The 18,170-nt window shown below is 37.6% G+C and overlaps 2 protein-coding genes across 4 annotated transcripts in view; both read left to right on the top strand.

Moving 5' to 3' along the window:
- Positions 1-247: 247 nt before the first annotated feature.
- On the top strand, positions 248-13,009 carry PHOSPHO2 (phosphatase, orphan 2). 2 transcript variants are annotated; one of them, XR_014245871.1, is made up of 4 exons: positions 248-386; positions 829-862; positions 2,711-2,885; positions 12,443-13,009. XR_014245871.1 is itself a non-coding variant. In XM_082396125.1 (2 exons), the coding sequence occupies exon 2, from the start codon at positions 5,319-5,321 to the stop codon at positions 6,042-6,044; it is 726 nt and encodes a 241-aa protein (XP_082252251.1). In that variant the 5' UTR covers positions 2,747-2,885; positions 5,293-5,318; the 3' UTR covers positions 6,045-10,437. The 2 variants fall into 2 exon arrangements, 1 of the variants encoding a protein (XP_082252251.1); XM_082396125.1 differs by lacking the exons at positions 248-386; positions 829-862; positions 12,443-13,009 and adding an exon at positions 5,293-10,437 and having other exon boundaries at positions 2,747-2,885.
- LOC309630655 (kelch-like protein 23) overlaps positions 2,753-18,170 on the top strand; it is a 60,204-nt gene continuing 44,786 nt past the window's right edge. The window contains exons 1-2 of one of the 2 annotated variants that reach the window (XM_082396111.1): positions 2,788-2,885; positions 18,089-18,152. In XM_082396111.1, coding sequence (XP_082252237.1) covers positions 18,116-18,152 — 37 coding nt within the window. In that variant the 5' untranslated portion in view covers positions 2,788-2,885; positions 18,089-18,115. Of the gene's footprint in view, positions 2,886-18,088; positions 18,153-18,170 lie in introns of both variants that reach the window. The other variant, XM_082396112.1, reaches the window with a different exon arrangement.

The raw sequence follows: 18,170 nt of genomic DNA, 5'->3' as shown, positions 1-18,170 counted from the left end.
GTGACAGCAGTCGTCGCCGAGGAACGAAGAACGCGCAGCTGTGGGCTGTGGTGCCGGAGAAGGGAGGCTGCGCCTGCGCGGGAAGTCAAGGCCGGGCGTGCGAGTGGGGCGGCCCTCCCCGGCAGGCGTCTGGAGTGGGCCGGAGGACAGAGCCCGCGGAAGCGGCGCCGAGGCCAGAACGGCTGCGGGTCTCTGGCCTGGGTCAGTGACGAGCCCTGGGACCCGGCTGGGCCCGGCCTGGTGCTCCCATCGGCATCCAACGTGCGCCTCCCGGGGAACGACACCCGACTAGGTCCCTGCCCCTGGTTTCGGGATGTACCCGGCAGGTGTGCGGGAGAGCGAGGCCTGGGCTTGGTGTGTGTGACTCACAGACCTCGCGGGGGAAGGTGAACGGCAAAGCCCTCCTCCCTTAACTTAGGGATTAATTGACAGAAAATCTGTTTTTAAATACTTTGGTTTCTAACGCATGATCTGGGCTAGATGGGGCTTAGTTGTTTTTTTTTTTAAATGGCAATGTTAAAACTTGGATTATAACATTCACGTTAGGACCTTTAAGATATCTTTAATTGCTCGGTAAATACAGTATAGTAAATTGAATGGATTTGGAGGACCAATCAGACCTCTAAGGACAAAAACCTGTTAAGAGTGAATATGGGCTACGTTTCAAAAGATCCTTTTCTAACACGTCGAGGTACAAATGATTACATTACAAGGTAGTTGGCTATGACACATACACATTAGGCATCAAACTGGAGTTGCTCAATATGAAAGGAGGTAAGATTTTTAATCACTGAAGTTCTAACACATAGTTGTACTGTTTTTCTTCAGGTTTTCTATCAGATGATCCATCGTAATAATGCTGGTAAGTATGAAAGGATTAATAAAATATTTGTTGGCAGAAATATAGTTTTTGCACATACAACATTGGTGGTTTTTTGGAATCATAGTTTTAAAAATGTCAAGAACTGGGAAGAGTCAGAGATTTTACCCTACTTGCATGCTAACAACTTAGGCTGCCACCGTTTTGTAGAAGATGCAGACCCCTAGAACAGTGATGAATTACAGCAGTAGCAGTAGCCAGAATATCAGTAATTTTGCCCCAGTTGCCACAGGATGATGCAAAGAGCGCCAGAAGTCACCTGCACATGGAGTGTGTTGCATTACAGGACAGGAACCCTGAGCTTAGGGCATCCGGATCTTTATTATAAGCATGCCTTTCAAGACTGTTCACTATACATACATTTTTTAAAATAAATTTATTTATTTTTGGCTGCGTTGGGTCTTCGTTGCTGCGCGCGGGCTTTCTCTAGTTGCAGTGAGCCGGGCTGCTCTTCTTTGTGGTGCGTGGGCTTCTCATTGTGGTGGCTTCTCTTGTTGTGGAGCACGGGCTCTAGGCGCGTGGGCTTCAGTAGTTGTGGCATGGCAGGCTTCAGTAGTTGTGGCTCACGGGCTCTAGAGTGCAGGCTCAGTAGTTGTGGCGCATGGGCTTAGCTGCTCCGTGGCATGTGGGATCTTCTTAGGACCAGGGTTTGAACCCGTGTCCCCTGCATTGGCAGGTGGATTCTTAACCACTGCGCCACCAGGGAAGCCCTTACATACATTTCTGAGACAATAGTCCAGAGCAAAGGGCAGTGAGTACCTTGCTTGTAAGGTATGCAGAGCCACTAGAGACCCATGGAGATTACCTCCTAACAAAAATTCTGTGGAATTTTAACTAAATTGGTTACAAAAATTATTGAATCTTATAATATTTGGTGTCAGTAATTTGCCAATTTGGCATAGTGTTCAGGTATCATTTGACTTACAACACTTGGTTCTAACTCTAATCCATGGATCTTTACAGCCAAGTGTATCTAGAATTAGTTATTTACCCTCTATGGCCACCACTCCTTATTTTGTTTTCTTTGTTGTGAAATTAAGAAGGTAGCATATGCACTTTGATCTGAAACAGAGCTTAAATTATTCCGGGGAAAATATTTTATTACAAAATCAGCGTAGAAAAGGAGTGCACTGCAATTGATGCTACCACTGTATACAGGCATTTCTTTTTTAAAAACAAAAATGAGATTATACTGTAAACATTGTTTTGTGACTTGTTTGTTTAATTTGAACATCTTAACCTTTTACTCATTAAATAAATGGTCTGTTATATGGCTATCATGTACATATCTTATTTAAGCAATCCCCTATTCTTGGATGTCTATGTAGTTTCTAGTTTTCATTATTGTAAAAAAGCACATAGGCTATTGTTAGACCCTGGAAACATTGCAGACATACAAAATATATACTTTTCATGCTTCTGGAAAGAACAGTTAATAACTGCTTCTGGTATTTTAACAAACTGATTTCAAAATAGATTCACGTTCACTAAATCTTTCTACATATCCTTAATTTTTGGAGACATTTTTATTTCAAGTACAGCACTAAATCTTTGAAAGTTTATTGACAACAGAATGTGGTATTTGTCTATTATTTAATAAGTAAAAAGAAAAACTGGAATCTGGAAATCTTAACATAATCAGCCTAACACCTGTGATTTTATTCACTGGATAAGAGCTTATATTCACATAACATTCCCTGTTTTGTATTTAAGGTTTTGTTTAAACAAAGTTTTATTCCTCCCATTGCCATAGGTGCTTTTCTGATGTAAGAGAAAACATATTAGAAAATGTAAATTTTTAAATATCTTAAATACTTTTATTAATTTTAGGAGTTAAGAAGTCTCCATTCCTTTGCTTGGAACCAGAAGACTTTTTCCCCTGCATATAGAGTAGGAGTAATGTTGGTTAGAAACTGGCTGGTGTTTAAAACTGAAGATTGTCATGACTGTTTAACCTAAGCTCCATGCTGAAGTAAGATTAATTGTCTTGGAAATACTAAATTGGGTAAGTATTTTAAATAAAGGTTTATGTTGAGTGGTGGGAAAAAACTAATGGAAAAAGATCTGAAATTAAGAAAAGTACACTTGTAGATAGAAATTAATAGTCAACAGTGGAACTAAGTTAACAGTTGGAACTTTGTTAACTTCAGGCTTATGATACATCTTATTTGGAGGTTAATAGTGCAGGAATTTTAGTAACTTGTGGCTGATTAAGTCTAGGCTTGAAACACTTCAACCAACAGTGAGTTACATTTGAAAAAAATGTTTTTAATTATGTATAAATTCAGAATGCCTAAAAAGCATTTTAATTTAAAATGTGCTTAGGTGCATTACCTATGTGATTGTCAACTGCGCTTCATTGCTATTTATTACATTGTTTCTATGGGAAAGTGATTTCTGCACTTAAATCTCCGGAAGCCAATCAGGGACACCTGGATTAGACATTTAGAGATTCATGGATCCAGAGTATCAGAATACTCTATACCATCTAAATTCATACAACAGGAGATATGTCCTCTAGGTTAGTTGTTCTCCAGATATTCTAAATTGAGAGGCAAAAAATACTTATTCTTATATGAGTCGTGAGCTCATTCTCAGTTTCACCTACTGGATATCTATCATTATAAACCAGAGAATGCATGTAGATAAATGCCATGATTTCTATTTTTTTTTTTTTTGGCTGCGTCAATCGGGTCTTGGGTGCAAACTCGGGATCTTCATTGCGTCACGTGGGCTCCTCGTTGTGGCGCACAGGCTCTCTAGTTGTGGTGCACAGGCTCCAGAGCGCTTGGGCTCTATAGTTTGTGACACATGCGCTCTCTAGTTGTGGCCCCAGTGCTCAGCAGTTGCAGTGCGTGGGCTTAGTTGCCCCGCAGCATGTGGGATCTTAGTTCCCCGACCAGGGATCGAACCTGCATCCCCTGCTTTGGAAGGTGGATTCTTAACCACTGGACCACCAGGGAAGTCCCCCATGTTTTCTAATTTTAATTGATCTCTTCTTTTTCTTATTGGTGGGGTGCTTCACTTTTCATTTTAGGATTTCTTGCTAAAACCTCAGAATGGTTGTAAAGTAGATCACAGATGGTTAGTGTGTACTTTGAGATTAATGAATGTTTTCATGTTATTAAACATCTTTTCATCAAAATGACCTACTTAATATTTTATTTTTAAACTGATTAATAGTCGTTATTCTATTTCTTAGGCACTAGAGTGTATTACTAAAGCATGAACTTTGGAGTCAGGGAGACCTGAGTCCAAATTCTAGCTCTGCCATTTAACTAATACTTAACCAACTTAATTAATACTTAAGCTCCAGTTATATATCTTTAAGATGAGGTTAATAATAATTCCTACTAAATGGGTTTATGACAGATGATGAGATTGTAAGGTTCTTAGTCCAGTATCTGGCATATAGTGATATCTATAAAAATATCAGTTACTCTTTTAAAAAAAATTTTTTTTTTTGTTTACAGAGACTAATTGTAGCTTTTCCTGGGAATTCTGTATAATTATCTTTTTTACATGATAATTTTCATTTATACCATCTGTTGATTCATTCCTTTTCTCTTGAGATTTAAATTAATGATCTTCATTATCTATTAATGAAAACAGAGACTTGAGTAATTGTCATATCAAAAGCAGTGTGATTATTCACATATATCCAGATTATTTGGTACTCCAGAGCTAAACTATCTAGAGAAAATATAAATAAATGTGAAAATTGTTAACAGAAGTTACTTCTAGTGTGGAAGAATTTAACTGACCTCCAGTTCAAGTAATTTGTTTAGACTTTCAAGTACAACATCAAGCAACCATTTGGTTATAACATTGACAATGATGATGTCAAGCTAAAAACCTTTTTTAAAAAATTATTTAAATTTTGCAAGATTTCACATTATGTTAAATTTGGTCAGAGTTTTGGTTAGTTCACAGAGAATATGTATTGTACGTGACCTATTATTTAAAATGAGGATCATTGTAAACATTTTAAACTAATAAGTTTGTGATTGATAATTTAAAGACAATAAGAATGACTAGCCTACATTTTTTTCTGTCTTATTTTATAACTTTTCTAAATTAAAGTGTAAGGGAATAATTGTTTCATTACTTCTCTCATTGGATTGCTCTCTAGTTTAATTCTGAGTGCTCAAAGAATCACCCCCTCAGGAACACAATAATACCATGAGTATCCTTTTTATATATTCTGTTTTCCATTCATTTAACATACTCAAATATGAACTTTGCTTCTTAGGAAAAAGTACTTAAATGGTAGTCTTAGAATGCTTAGTCATTTTAACTTGTTTATATTCACCCTTTGTTTCAGCAGATTAAGAGTAATTTTGTTAAATAGATACTATAGCTAGATATGTAAAACCGAGTATGTTTAGGGAATAATATTTCTTCTTTTCCAGGGTAACCCAAATCTGTTTCTGGAACCATGAAAATTTTGTTGGTTTTTGACTTTGACAATACAATCATAGATGATAATAGCGATACCTGGATTGTACAATGTGCTCCAGAGAAAAAGCTTCCTATTGAACTACAAGATTCTTATGAAAAAGGATTTTGGACAGAATTTATGGGCAGAGTCTTTAAGTATTTGGGAGATGAAGGTGTAAGAGAAGATGAAATGAAAAGAGCAATGATATCAATACCTTTCACTCCAGGGATGGTGGAGCTTTTAAACTTTATAAGAAAGAACAAGGATAAATTTGACTGCATCATTATTTCAGATTCAAATTCAGTCTTCATAGATTGGGTTTTAGAAGCTACCAATTTTCATGACGTGTTTGATAAAGTCTTTACAAATCCAGCAGCTTTTGATAGCGATGGTCATCTCACTGTGGAAAATTATCATGCTCATTCTTGCACTAGGTGCCCCCCTAATCTTTGCAAAAATGTAGTTTTGGTAGAATTTGTAGGTAAACAGTTACAACGAGGAGTGAATTATACACGAGTTGTTTATATAGGTGATGGCGGAAACGATGTCTGTCCAGTAACCTTTTTAAAGAAGAATGATGTTGCAATGCCACGGAAAGGATATACTTTACAGAAAACTCTTTCTAGGATGTCTCAAAATCTTGAGCCTATGGAGTCTTCTGTTGTATCTTGGTCTTCAGGTGTTGAAATAATTTCTCATTTACAATTTCTAATAAAGGAGTAATATGCCAATAATTGCAATGTGTATCAGTTAAGATTAAATACAGCAGCATAAAACTAAAACCCCAAATAACAGTGGCTTTAAAAAAAGAAAAAAAGTTTTCCCTCTCACTTAAAAGAATTTCAGAGTTAAGTATCTCAAAGTTTCTGTGTTGCTCTACCAACCTCAGCACTTGACTTCCAACTTATGATCCAAGATTGCTGTTCAAGCTCCTTCCCTCCCATCAACTTTCCGGCCAGCAAGGAGGACAGTGAGAGAGAAGGTTGCACCCTCATTTAAATTTCACTGGCCAATACTTAGTCACAATGCTCCTTCCTAACTGCAAGGAAGGATGAAAAATATAGCTTTTATTTCAGATGGTCATATGCCTGGGAAAAAAGTAGAGTACAGAACTGAGGTAAATGCAACTAGTGGTCTCTACCAAAGATGGTTAATAGGTAGATTATATTTTTAAATTTATTCCCAGAGAGAATAGTCTTATATTTTACTTTCTTTGGTATTTATTTCCAAAGTATGTCTAGCAGTTACAGATCTTCAAAATAAGCCTAATGCTTAGTTCACATAAGAATATACTACCTGGGACTTCCCTGGTGGCGCAGTGGTTAAAAATCCGCCTGCTAACTCAGGGGACACGGGTTCAAGCCCTGGTCCGGGAAGATCGCACATGCCACGGAGCAACTAAGCCCGTGTGCCACAACTACTGAGCCTGCGCTCTAGAGCCCACAAGCCACAACTACTGAGCCCACGGGCCGCAACTACTGAAGCCCGTGCGCCTAGAGCTTGTGCTCCGCAACAAGAGAAGCCACCTCAATGAGAAGCCCGCGCACCGCAACGAAGAGTAGCCTCCACTCGCCGCAACTAGAGAAAGCCCGTGTGAAGCAACGAAGACCCAACACAGCCAAAAATAAATAATAAAAAAAAGAGTTGCTGTGAATTCCAAAATTAAAAAATATATATATATACTACTTCCAAATCAGTTAATTTTAGAGATAGGGATGCAGTATCTATTGCCCAAGTGTTCATTAATTTCACACTTTCCTTTTGAAATGAAATACAAATTAATATTCTTCAAATATTTTTAATTTATATCATTATTACAGACTGTAATTCCAGAATGCTGATTTAATCAGTATGTTATTTCTGTTTGGCAATGAAATATTGAGTGATACAATATATAGTTTGTAGGAATACTCAACATTTAAGAAACTGTTTCATATAGGGATATTAGCAAAATATCAACTGACCTAGAAAGTTTTACAGTACTGTGTTAATTTCTAGGCTCACATGTTTTAGGCATAAATATCCCTTATGTAATAATGTTAGGATTTTCTTTTCCATATAGAAAGCTCCAGAAATAAAAATGTTCAATGTAATTTTATGGGAAAAAAATTGGTACTCTATTTTTTTACAGGTTGAAAAAGTAACCTGTTTTGCTTTAAATTAATAGGTTAGATTATGTTGAAATACTTACTCTTTTTTTTTTAATTTTTGAATTTTATTTTACTTATGAAACACTCATAGATTGTGATTTCTCTACAAGTTGAGGCCAGTAACAAATTATAAATTATGCAAGTAAAAAAAAAATAAGACTTTCATTTTTAGTAGTTGTAGATCAAGTAATTTGGACCAGATCTACAGAGTACATCTGGAAAAGCTGATAGCTGAACAAAAGTTTTAAAATATCTGCTTAAAGACATGAGAGAGCTGACAATAACTGTCAGCTAAGGAAGCACAGAAACTTAGGTAGGTGAGCTGCTTTTCCCTGAAAGGGTTGGCCAGTTCTGTAAGTGGTGTCTGACATACTGAGTGGCTATCTTGACAGTCTTAATGGGACCCAGGTGAAGAGGTATTGGAGTATGAGGCCTGCAGTGATAAACCCTTCCCCTTACTTTAAATAAGGATCCCAAAAGGCTGCCCATCATGAGTAAGAGTGATTCAGAAGTAAACAGGCCTTCAAAGGGCTGGCAGCTCACCTTTGAATACTCTGAATACTCTCAATCCCTGAAATTGGACTGAAGTTATCTAAGATTTTTAGAACTCCCAGGTGTTTGACTAAAGCAAATCTGAACTCTCTTAGAGGAAGTTAATATCCTTAGTATGGTGGGCAGACTCTAAGGTAACCCCCCATGATCCCTATGAGCTCGTATTCTGTGTGTGTGTGGAGGGGGGGAGGTGTATGTGTGGAGAAGGTGATCTAGGACTTGCTTCTAATTAATGCAATACCACAAAGATGATGGGATGTATTATTTATGTGTATATGATTATATTACATCAGATCCTCATGCCCATCTTGTTAGGGAACTCTCTCCCTTGCTAATTTTAAAGAAGCAAGCTGCCATGTTGTGAACTGGCCTTCAGAGAGGGCCACATGGCAAGCAACTGAGGGTGGTCTCTAGCCAAAAGCAAGAAGTAGGTCCTTGGTCCAACAGTCTGCAGGGAACTGAATACTGCAACCATGTGAGTTTGGAAGTGGATCCTTTCATAGTGGAACCTCAGCTGAGATCACAGCTCAGGCTGACACCTTGATTTAGCCTTGTAAGACCCTGAAACAGAGGCCCTTTGTGCTGTGCTTGGACTCTTAACCCACGGAACCTATGAGATAATAAATGTGTGTTGTCTGAAGATGCTAAGTTTGTGGTAAAACTGTGAGCAGCAATAGAAAATTAATGCAATAGGCCTCAAAATCTAAACAGTTTTGTAAGTACATTGTAAAGCACATAGTAAAAAGTAGCTACACCAAGAGTTATAAATGAACACCAGCAGAAGTTTTTATTTAAATAGATCTGCATGACCTCCAAGTATTGGAGTTTACAGACACAAACTAAACTTATGAGAATATTGGCAAAGAACTGAAAATTACATAAACAATATGGAAATACTAGAACTGAAAAATAATGTGACTGAAATTAGAATCTTAATGGATGGATTTGACAGTAAAACAGGCATAGCTGAAGAGAGAGTTAGTGAATAAACACAAGTTAGAAGAAAATATCCAGAATAATGCAGAGAGAGACAAAACAATGAAAATACAGAAGAGAAATTAATACATAGAAGATATAGCAAGATCTAACATAGGAAATTGGTATCCCAGAAAGAGAGGAGAAAGAAAATGAAACAAGCAATATTTTAAGAGATAATGAGAATGTTACAAAGTTGCCGAAATACATCAAACCACAGATTCAAGAGCCCTCATGAACCCCAAACAGGAAAATAAAATGAAAACCACATGAAATCACATTCTTGTAAAACTGCCAATAACCAATGATGGAAAAAGCATCAGATAGCTAGAAGGGAGAAAAAAAAGATGACATTGAAAGGAGCAACAATTAAACTAACAGCTGATATTATTTTTTTCTTAAATGTTTGATGGAATTCAAGGACGCCATCTAAGCCTGGAGTTTTCTTTGTTGGAAGGTTTTAACTACTAGTTTGATTTCTTTTGTAGATTATAGGTAAAGGTTATATAGTTTTCTTGAGGAAGCTTTGGTAGTTTGTGACTGTATTTGTTATCTCTTGCTGCATAGTAAGTTACCTGAGAATTTAACAGCTTAAAACTAAGCATTCATTATCTCACAGTTTCTGTGGCTCAGGATTTCAGGAGCCCTTAACTGGATTGTTCTGGCTCAGGATCTCTAATTGGGCAAGATGTCAGCTAGGGCTCTAGTCATACGAAAGCTTGACTAGAGCTGAAAGCTCTGCTTGCAAGGTGGCTGGCTCACATGGCTTTTGGCAGGAGACCTCAGTTCCTCACTGATTGTTATCAGGAATCTCTATTTACTGCTGATTGCTGGCAGGAGGCCTCAATTTCCAACCACATGGGCATCTCTAGAGAGTTGCTTGAATGTCCTAAAGACATGGTTTCCTGCCAAGTGACCAATCCAAGAGAGAAGGCAAAGAGGAAACCACGATGCCTTAGTGACCTAGTCTCAGAAATCAAACACCATCCATTCCACTATATTCTATTTGTATTCTAAAACAGAATACAGGGACTTCCCTGGTGGTCCAGTGGTTAAGACTTTGCCTTCCAATGCAGGAGGTGCGGATTCGATCCCCGGTTGGGGAGCTAAGATCCCACGTGGCTCACAGCCAAAAAACCAAAACATAAAACAGAAGCAATATTATAACAAATTCAATAAAGACTTTAAAAATAGTCCCCATCAAAAAAAAAAAAAATCTTAAAAAAAAAAACGCAACAGTACAAAGGCCCACCCTCAAAGGGAGGGGAATTAGGCTCTACCTTTCAGTGGAGGTACTTTTAAACCACCATGGTGTTGGACATACTTTTAAACCACCATGGTGTCTCTCAAAGACTTTGTCCATTTCATGTAAGTTGTGAAATTTATGGGTATAAAGTTTTTCATAATACTCCCGTATTAATCCTTTAAGTTGCAGTCAACACGTGGATATCTACTGTCTAGATTTTACCATTAGCATTTTACTCTGGGGACTTCCCTGGTGGTCCAGTGGTTAAGAATCTGCTTTCCAATGCAGGGGACGCGGGTTTGATCCCTGGTCAGGCAACTAAGATCCCACATGCTGCGGCGCAACTAAGCCTGCATGCTCTACAGCCGATGCTCTGCAACTACCGAGCCTGAGCACTCTGGAGCCCGCATGCCGCAACTAAGACCCAACGCAGCCAAATAGATAAATAAATAAATATTTTTTAAAAACCCAAAGAACATTTTACTCTGCTTGTTTTATCACATACCTGTCCATTCCTCTATCTATCCATCTTTTTTTTTTTCTTTTGCCTTTTTAACATAAGCATTGTTTGTCCCCTTTCCTTCTTTGTTCCCCAATGTATAAAACCATGTGCTTCTCTGGCTCTGATTGGAACTCAGTTATCCTCAAGCTCTATGTGAACTCTGGGAATTATTTGATTTATAGTTCTTGGAATCATTCTTTGCCCAGACTTATAGTGTTTCACCGTATGCATGTGTGTCTTAGTATCCAACCATAGACTCATGGGGACAACCCCTCTTACAAATTTCTGAAACTCTTTCTCCATTTAGCTCTGTCCTCTCTGGTACTCTGTCCTACAAAAAGCCAATTGTGCCTCCCCAAACTTATCTCCATCTCCTCAACTCAGTGAGACGACCATGGTCCGCTTGGGATTCTCCCTGCACCTCAGGCTGGAAAATGTCTCCAGGCAGAAATGCAGGCAATTACAGGGCTCACCTCATCTGTTTCCCTTCTCTCAGGGATCACATTCCTGCACTGCCTGTTGCCCAGTGCCTGAAAACTGCTATTTCATATATTTTGTCCAGTTTTCTTATTGTTTACAGTGGAATGGTTAGTCCAGTCCCAGTTCCTCCAGGAACAGAAATTGTAGTATCTCATTTTTCATTCCTAATGTAACATGGTGATTAAAAGCTCTGCTCTAGATTAAAAGACCTGAATTTGAATTCTAGCCCTGGATTGGGTAAATTACTAGCCTCTCAACACCTCAAGTTTCTTTTTTTTTCAATTTTATTTATTTATTTATTTATTTGGCTGCACCAGGTCTTAGTTGTGGAACTTGGGATCTTCGCTGCGGCATGTGGGATCTTTAGTTGCGACATGCAACCACTGCAATATAGGCACCAACCAATCAGAACAGAAGCACCAAACAAGAATGGATTCTGGCCACAGACATAACAGTTCCTATGTCTGAATAGCAGCCCTGTACTTGTCATACATGCCAGCACCTCACACACATACGATGCACTCAATGTTAGTTCACTGAAGTCCAACTTTTAGTCTGTTCTGTTTCCTCTTTTTAAATGTCTGGACATGTCCTTTGTTCATTTATCTATAGGGTCTTGTGTTCTGCTTATCTGTTTTCCTGAGTACTTCATATATGGAAGATAGAGACATGTTGGCATTAAACTGTGTTAATCTTTTCTAAATCTTATGTTTTATTATTTCTAGATAATCTGGTCTTAATCTTTATTTTAAAATATAAACATATCTAAATTTAATATGCGCCTTATTGTCTCATTAGATTATGTTAGAGTTAATGAAACATATTGATACACACTAACTAGGCTTTTTACAATAAAATGTAAGATTCTTGTTCTCTAAAATTTTTCCTTTGAAAACAAAAGAATCTCTGTGTTCCCCTCATAGCTAAGCAAATTCTTTGTGACCAGTTTTACTATGCTGAACTGTGAACTTATAAAATAGAGATGCTAGAGTTAAAAATGGGAATTGAAGAAGACTATTGGATAGAGAGGTAGAGGAACCTCCTGTTCTTCACACGAGACTCTAGGATAGCCGTGGTAGGCAGAATTCTAAAATGGTCCCTTGAGATTTCCCACACCCTTGTGTACATGCCAAGCATAATCCCCAGTACTGTGAATGTGATGTATTTTACTACCATGATTAGCGTATGTTTTATGGCACAATTGACTTTAAAATAGATTGTCCGGTGGACCTGACCTAAACACACGAGCCCTTTAAAAGCAGAGAGTTTTCCTGGCTGGTAGCGGAAAAGGAAGTCAGTGATTCAAAGCCCAAGAAAGATTCAACATGCCATGGTTGGTTTAAAGATGGAAGAAGGCATATAGAAGGAATGCTGACAGCCTCTGGAGCTGAGAGCAGCCCCTGGCTGACAGCCAGCAAAGAAACAGGGACCACAATCCTACAATTAACTGCAAGGAAACGAATTCTACCACCAACCGTTTGAGTTTGGAAGAGGACTGTGAGCCCCAGATGAGAAACACAGCCCAGGCTGGCACCTTGTTTTCAGCCTGGTGAGACCCTGAGCAGAGAACCCACTCACACCATGCCCAGATTTCTGACCTACAGATATTTGTGACAATGTTTTTGTGTTGTTTTAAACTGCTAAATTTGTAGTAATTTGTTACATAGCAATAAAAAACTAACACAAAAGCTAATCTCAAGGAATTGCCTAATTTTCATACACATACCTATTTTGTAATTATGTTTGGCAATTCATACTATAATGAATCGCTCTTTATTCTTCTGACTAGACACTGAACATCGTGATGTATGGAGAGATGCTTGTGAATATGTCTCTGCCTTTGAGAGTTTCGAGGATGACTTAATTTTTTCTGCTAATCTATTTTCTAATTTTTTATAATGCGACTGTACTTTTTTAAAAAGGAAAACAAATTTAAAGAAATCAAGACCTCCTGAGAGATAGAGCGCACCCTACAACTATCTACCAGTGAATGGGCCAGAGCTGAGCTGCTCAGACCGGACTGACTACGCATAATTTGAGAGACCCAGAACACAGTGAAAATGAGGCACCTCTTGTTCAAAGATTATTGAGAATTTCAAGACAGCAAAGCATTAAACCAAGAGTGGGGCCTTCTGATTGCACAGGTCACACATGAAGCCAGATCTGTGCCCAGACCTTCTCCAGCAACTTCCAGATAAAAGCTTTACCAAGAACTGCTTACAGTCCAAAGGCCCCAGTGCTTCTTCACTGCTTGGGTAACATTTGCAAACTGATTGCTCACAATGTCACCATACACCAGATCCTTTCAGAATTTTCTCCAAGGGTGTTTGTATATATGTATGTGTGTGTGTCTGTGTATATATGCATATAGGTGTATATGTATATATATGTGCTCTTTGACATAGATGGATTATTCTTATAATTGTTAAATTGCTTTTGCCATTTAAAACTATAAGTATTTACCTGTATTAATAAATATTGTTTAAGATTAAAATCTTAAATCTAAATTCACATTTTTTGCACTTTAAATGGAATGAAGAGGTAAAAAATTGATAGAATTGTAAAGAGGAAGGAAGGAAGGAAGGAAGGGAGGGAGGGAGGGAGAGAGGAAAGATCCCTGTCCTTTAAGGAACTCATATAGTAAAATAAGAGGACAGTATTGACGGGTGACATGGTTACTATATTAGGAAGGGATAAGCATTACTACACACATAATTTAAGTATAAACTCATTTTATCTTCAAATATCTTTCAAAATAGGAATATTTCTCCAATGTTTTTATATAAGAAAACAAACTTGGTGAGGTCACAGAACTAAGTAATAAAAGAATTCTTCAAAACCAGGTGATGTTGAGTCAAAAGACCTGAATTCTAGTCCCAGCTGTAACTGCTAAGTTGCTCTGTGACTTTGGTGAATTATTTTGCTTCTCTGGAATTCATGTTATTTTCTGTAAAATGACTAGACTGAGTGAGTTTTATCCCTAACTACCTTCCAGTTCTAAAATTCTATAATTCTAAAATCATTATGAATTTAAGTGCTTTCTAGGTTTGGCTACAAAGAGCTTTTAAAATCTATCCTCTAAGTAAAGTTAAGTCATCCTATTTTTAAGGCCTTTAGAAGGAGGTTTTCATTTTACCACAAAACCATTTTGGGGTCAGCCTTTTAATTTTTAGCATATTAATAGATCACAGGTTTGAACTCTTCTTGTTGCTTAGTTTTCTTGTCTTTGAGCTAAATAACTATGATTTCCTTATCTGATCCTCAGAAAGCAGTTTTTATTTTCAGAACTCTTCTCTGACCTACTGACAGTCCTCTGTAAGATTGACCCTGAACTGGACACAGTACTATATTCAAGGATCAAGACACTGATTATCTATCTCATTTTGCTCATATAAGCATTGTCTTTCTTCTCTCTTCCTTTTTTCCTCAATGTATATTAGAACAGTGCTTCTCTGTGGATCATGTTAAAATGCAAATTGTTTTCAATCAGTCTGGGGTGGGACTTGAGATTCTGCTTTTCTAACACACTCAAAGATGAAATACTTCAAATACTTAGATGCCTCTTGATTGCCTAACCTGCTGAATCTAGCACCATTTCCTGTAAGGACAATAGAAGCCAGAAAGCAATCTTGACTGGCTTATAGGTCAAGTTTGGGTGCCATAGAAATAATCTGAAAGTCATCAACCCCTAAAACTGAGTCCAACCTGGCCCTCTAAATGAGCAGCCAAAATGTGATGATGTGCGGATTTACCTGCCACAGAATAGCCTAACCCAGCTCCTATGCACTTGGTCACCAAAGAGGAATTACTGGACACAGAAATTAACTGCTAGAATGGGACCTGGCATAAGCTTTCTTGACTTTGGCACTATAGACTTTTAGGCTGGATAATTTCTTGCTGGGGGCTGGGGGAGGAATGTGTGTTTCCTGTGCATTGTAGGATAGCAGCATTCCTGACCTCTACTCGCTAGATGCCATTAGCAATCCTCCTGGCAAGTTGTGACAACCAAAAACATCTCTAGACTTTGCCAATAATCCCTGTTTGAGAACTACTTAATGCCTAAAAGTCCATATGTTTTATTTGTGGATTAAGTGAAGAGATATTGTACGCACAGAATACCACTACTCTTAAAGCCAGAGATCCAAAATATTTTCCCCCAGGTAATAATCTCCTTATCACCAAGTCCACAGCCTTGTCACATCATAGCAATCACCACCTGAGTGTTTAATAAATATTGTTGATGCCTAACTCAATCACTTCCTTCCTGTGTTAGATACATATTGGACTTCTTTCCCTACCCAGGTATTATATGTACTGTGGCACAAATCTATTAGTTTAAATCTGCTTTCGTAGTGCAAGTGTAGTCTTTTACAGAACAAGTTATAATTACATCTTAATTCTACTTTTTAAAAAAATGTTTTATCTGATATGCCTACATATTCATTTAGTTTTATAGCATTTGAATTTTTTAGCTCCTGGTTAATACTAGCCCTGAAGGAGAGTTAGAGAGGATTTTCATTTATGGTCTCATAAGCAGCTTCCAAGGGACAGCTGATATATCAATAGGGCAACTGAAGGCAGGCACCAGACTGAGAAGAGTAGTTCTGTTTTTTTTTTTTTAATAGATCTTTATTGGAGTATAATTGCTTCACAATACTGTGTTAGTTTCTGTTGTACAACAAAATGAATCAGCTATATGCATACATATATCCCCAATCCCCTCCCTCTTCGTCTCCCTCCCACCCTCCCTATCCCAGCCCTCTAGGTCATTGCAAAGCACAGAGCTGATCTCCCTGTGCTATGCTGCTGCTTCCCACTAGCTATCTATTTTACATTCGGTATTGTATATATGTCGATGCTACTCTCACTTCGCCCCAGCTTCCCCCTCCCACCTCGTTTCCTCAAGTCCATTCTCTATTTCTACGTCTTTATTCCTGCCTTGCCACTAGGTTCATCAGTACCATTTTTTTTTTTAGATCCCATATATATGTGTTAGCATACGGTATTTGTTTTTCTCTTTCTGACTTACTTCACTCTGTATGACAGACTCTAGGTCCATCCAACTCACTACAAATAACTCAATTTTGTTCCTTTTTATGGCTGAGTAATATTCCATTGTATATATGTGCCACATCTTCTTTATCCATTCATCTGTCAATGGACATTTAGGTTGCTTCCATGTCCTGGCTATTGTAAATAGTGTTGCAATGAACATTGTGGTACATGTCTCTTTTTGAATTATGGTTTTCTCAGGGTATATGCCCAGTAGTGGGATTGCTGGGGCATATGGTAGTTCTATTTTTAGTTTTTTAAGGAAACTCCATACTGTTCTCCATAGTGGTTGTATCAATTTACATTCCCACAGTAGTTCTGTTTTTTGTTTTTTTTTTAACATCTTTATTGGAGTATAATTGCTTTACAATGGTGTGTTAATTTCTGCTTTATAACAAAGTGAATCAGTTTTACATACACATATATCCCCAGTAGTTCTGTTAATAGTGTGATAATGGGACTGGAATTTATAGCCACTTTCTACCCCTATTATGAGATATGCCTTTTTTTTCCAGAAGATTAGAGGGAGAGTCCTTTACTGACCTAATAACCTCACAGTACATCTTTAGATGAGACCAGTTGTAGGGAATATATAAATAATAATTAATTGCCTTAACTCTTTTACCTTATACCCTATCATTTTGTGCTCCCTGATGGGTTTCTTTTTTCAGGTGGACAATGTGATAGTTCTGTTGTAGAGAGATTTTTTGACGTACCCTATAAGGGCTTATGGAATAATATATTCTGGGCCAAGAACTAAATCTATCTTACTTATGTCATACAAACTGATGTCTGTGTGATGATAGTTCATATGGAAACAAAATATTAATGTAAATGTTTCCTAACAGAAATTCTTAGAAGCTCCCATTGTTTATGGAAGATGTTACCTAGTAAAAAATTAGTTTGTCTTTTATATTCAAATAATACATTTTCAATTGTATGTCTAAACAACTAGTAAAAAATATGTACAATTAAACTACCATTTGCCGCATAGGATTTTATAATCAGTGCAAACTTGCTCCTTCACATTTTTTTCTACCACTTTACAGTCATATTCAGGATTTTGTTACATATCTGAATCTCAACTGTTCTCACAGCTTGGTCCATGCAATATTTTGTTATCCTCAGTTAAATATGAGAGTATGTTCTTTCAGGGATTTATTAACAGTTTAGCCCTTTTCAGGCTTAAATCCAGAAAAAATATCCTATTGCACAATTTGGGGAGATAAAAATACTAGAGTAAACAAATATTTTGAGGGGCTACTATGTGCAAGAAGACAAATCCAAACAAAACAAAAACTTGTAGAAGTATAAGTGTAGGACTATGTCTTACAAATAATGATGTCCTTCAAAGCATTTACAATTTGATTGAAGAGGTGGGACATATACATATGTAATTAATAATTCCCAAGTAAGATTCATAAAGCATATTAGTAATCAGCATAGACAAAAAGTACTTAAGTCAAGGAAGAACTAGATGACCATATAGTATTGTATTGTGTACTCAGTCAATTGATTAATTGTCATATAAGAGAAGCTTTATGAAAGAGGTAGACTGCGATCTATACCTTAAGGGATGGAAAGGATTTGGAAAAATGGAAAGGACTTGATAGAGCTTCCCAGATGAAAGGAATAATGTGAGCCAAGATGGGGGTGAGCACGGCGTATTCTTGAGATAGTGATGATGTGGCCGGCCTGATGAAGCTAAGGGTTTAAACTGGGGAGTAGTGGAATCAAGCTTTGTAAGTAGGATTTGGCCAATTTATGGACGGGTTTGAAAGCTAATCAATGGAATTTGAATTTCTTCCAGGTACCTCTTAGGAGCAAGTAAAGGGAAATGATGTCAAGAAAATGCTGTTTGGGGAGGATGAAAGGTAGTGTACAGCTTGGGA

The sequence above is a fragment of the Balaenoptera borealis genome (genome assembly GCF_965194805.1).
Source record: "Balaenoptera borealis genome assembly, chromosome: 6".
Lineage (NCBI taxonomy): Eukaryota > Metazoa > Chordata > Mammalia > Artiodactyla > Balaenopteridae > Balaenoptera > Balaenoptera borealis.
Note: the sequence above shows the minus strand (reverse complement) of the source record. Positions and strands in the feature narration are given on the sequence as shown.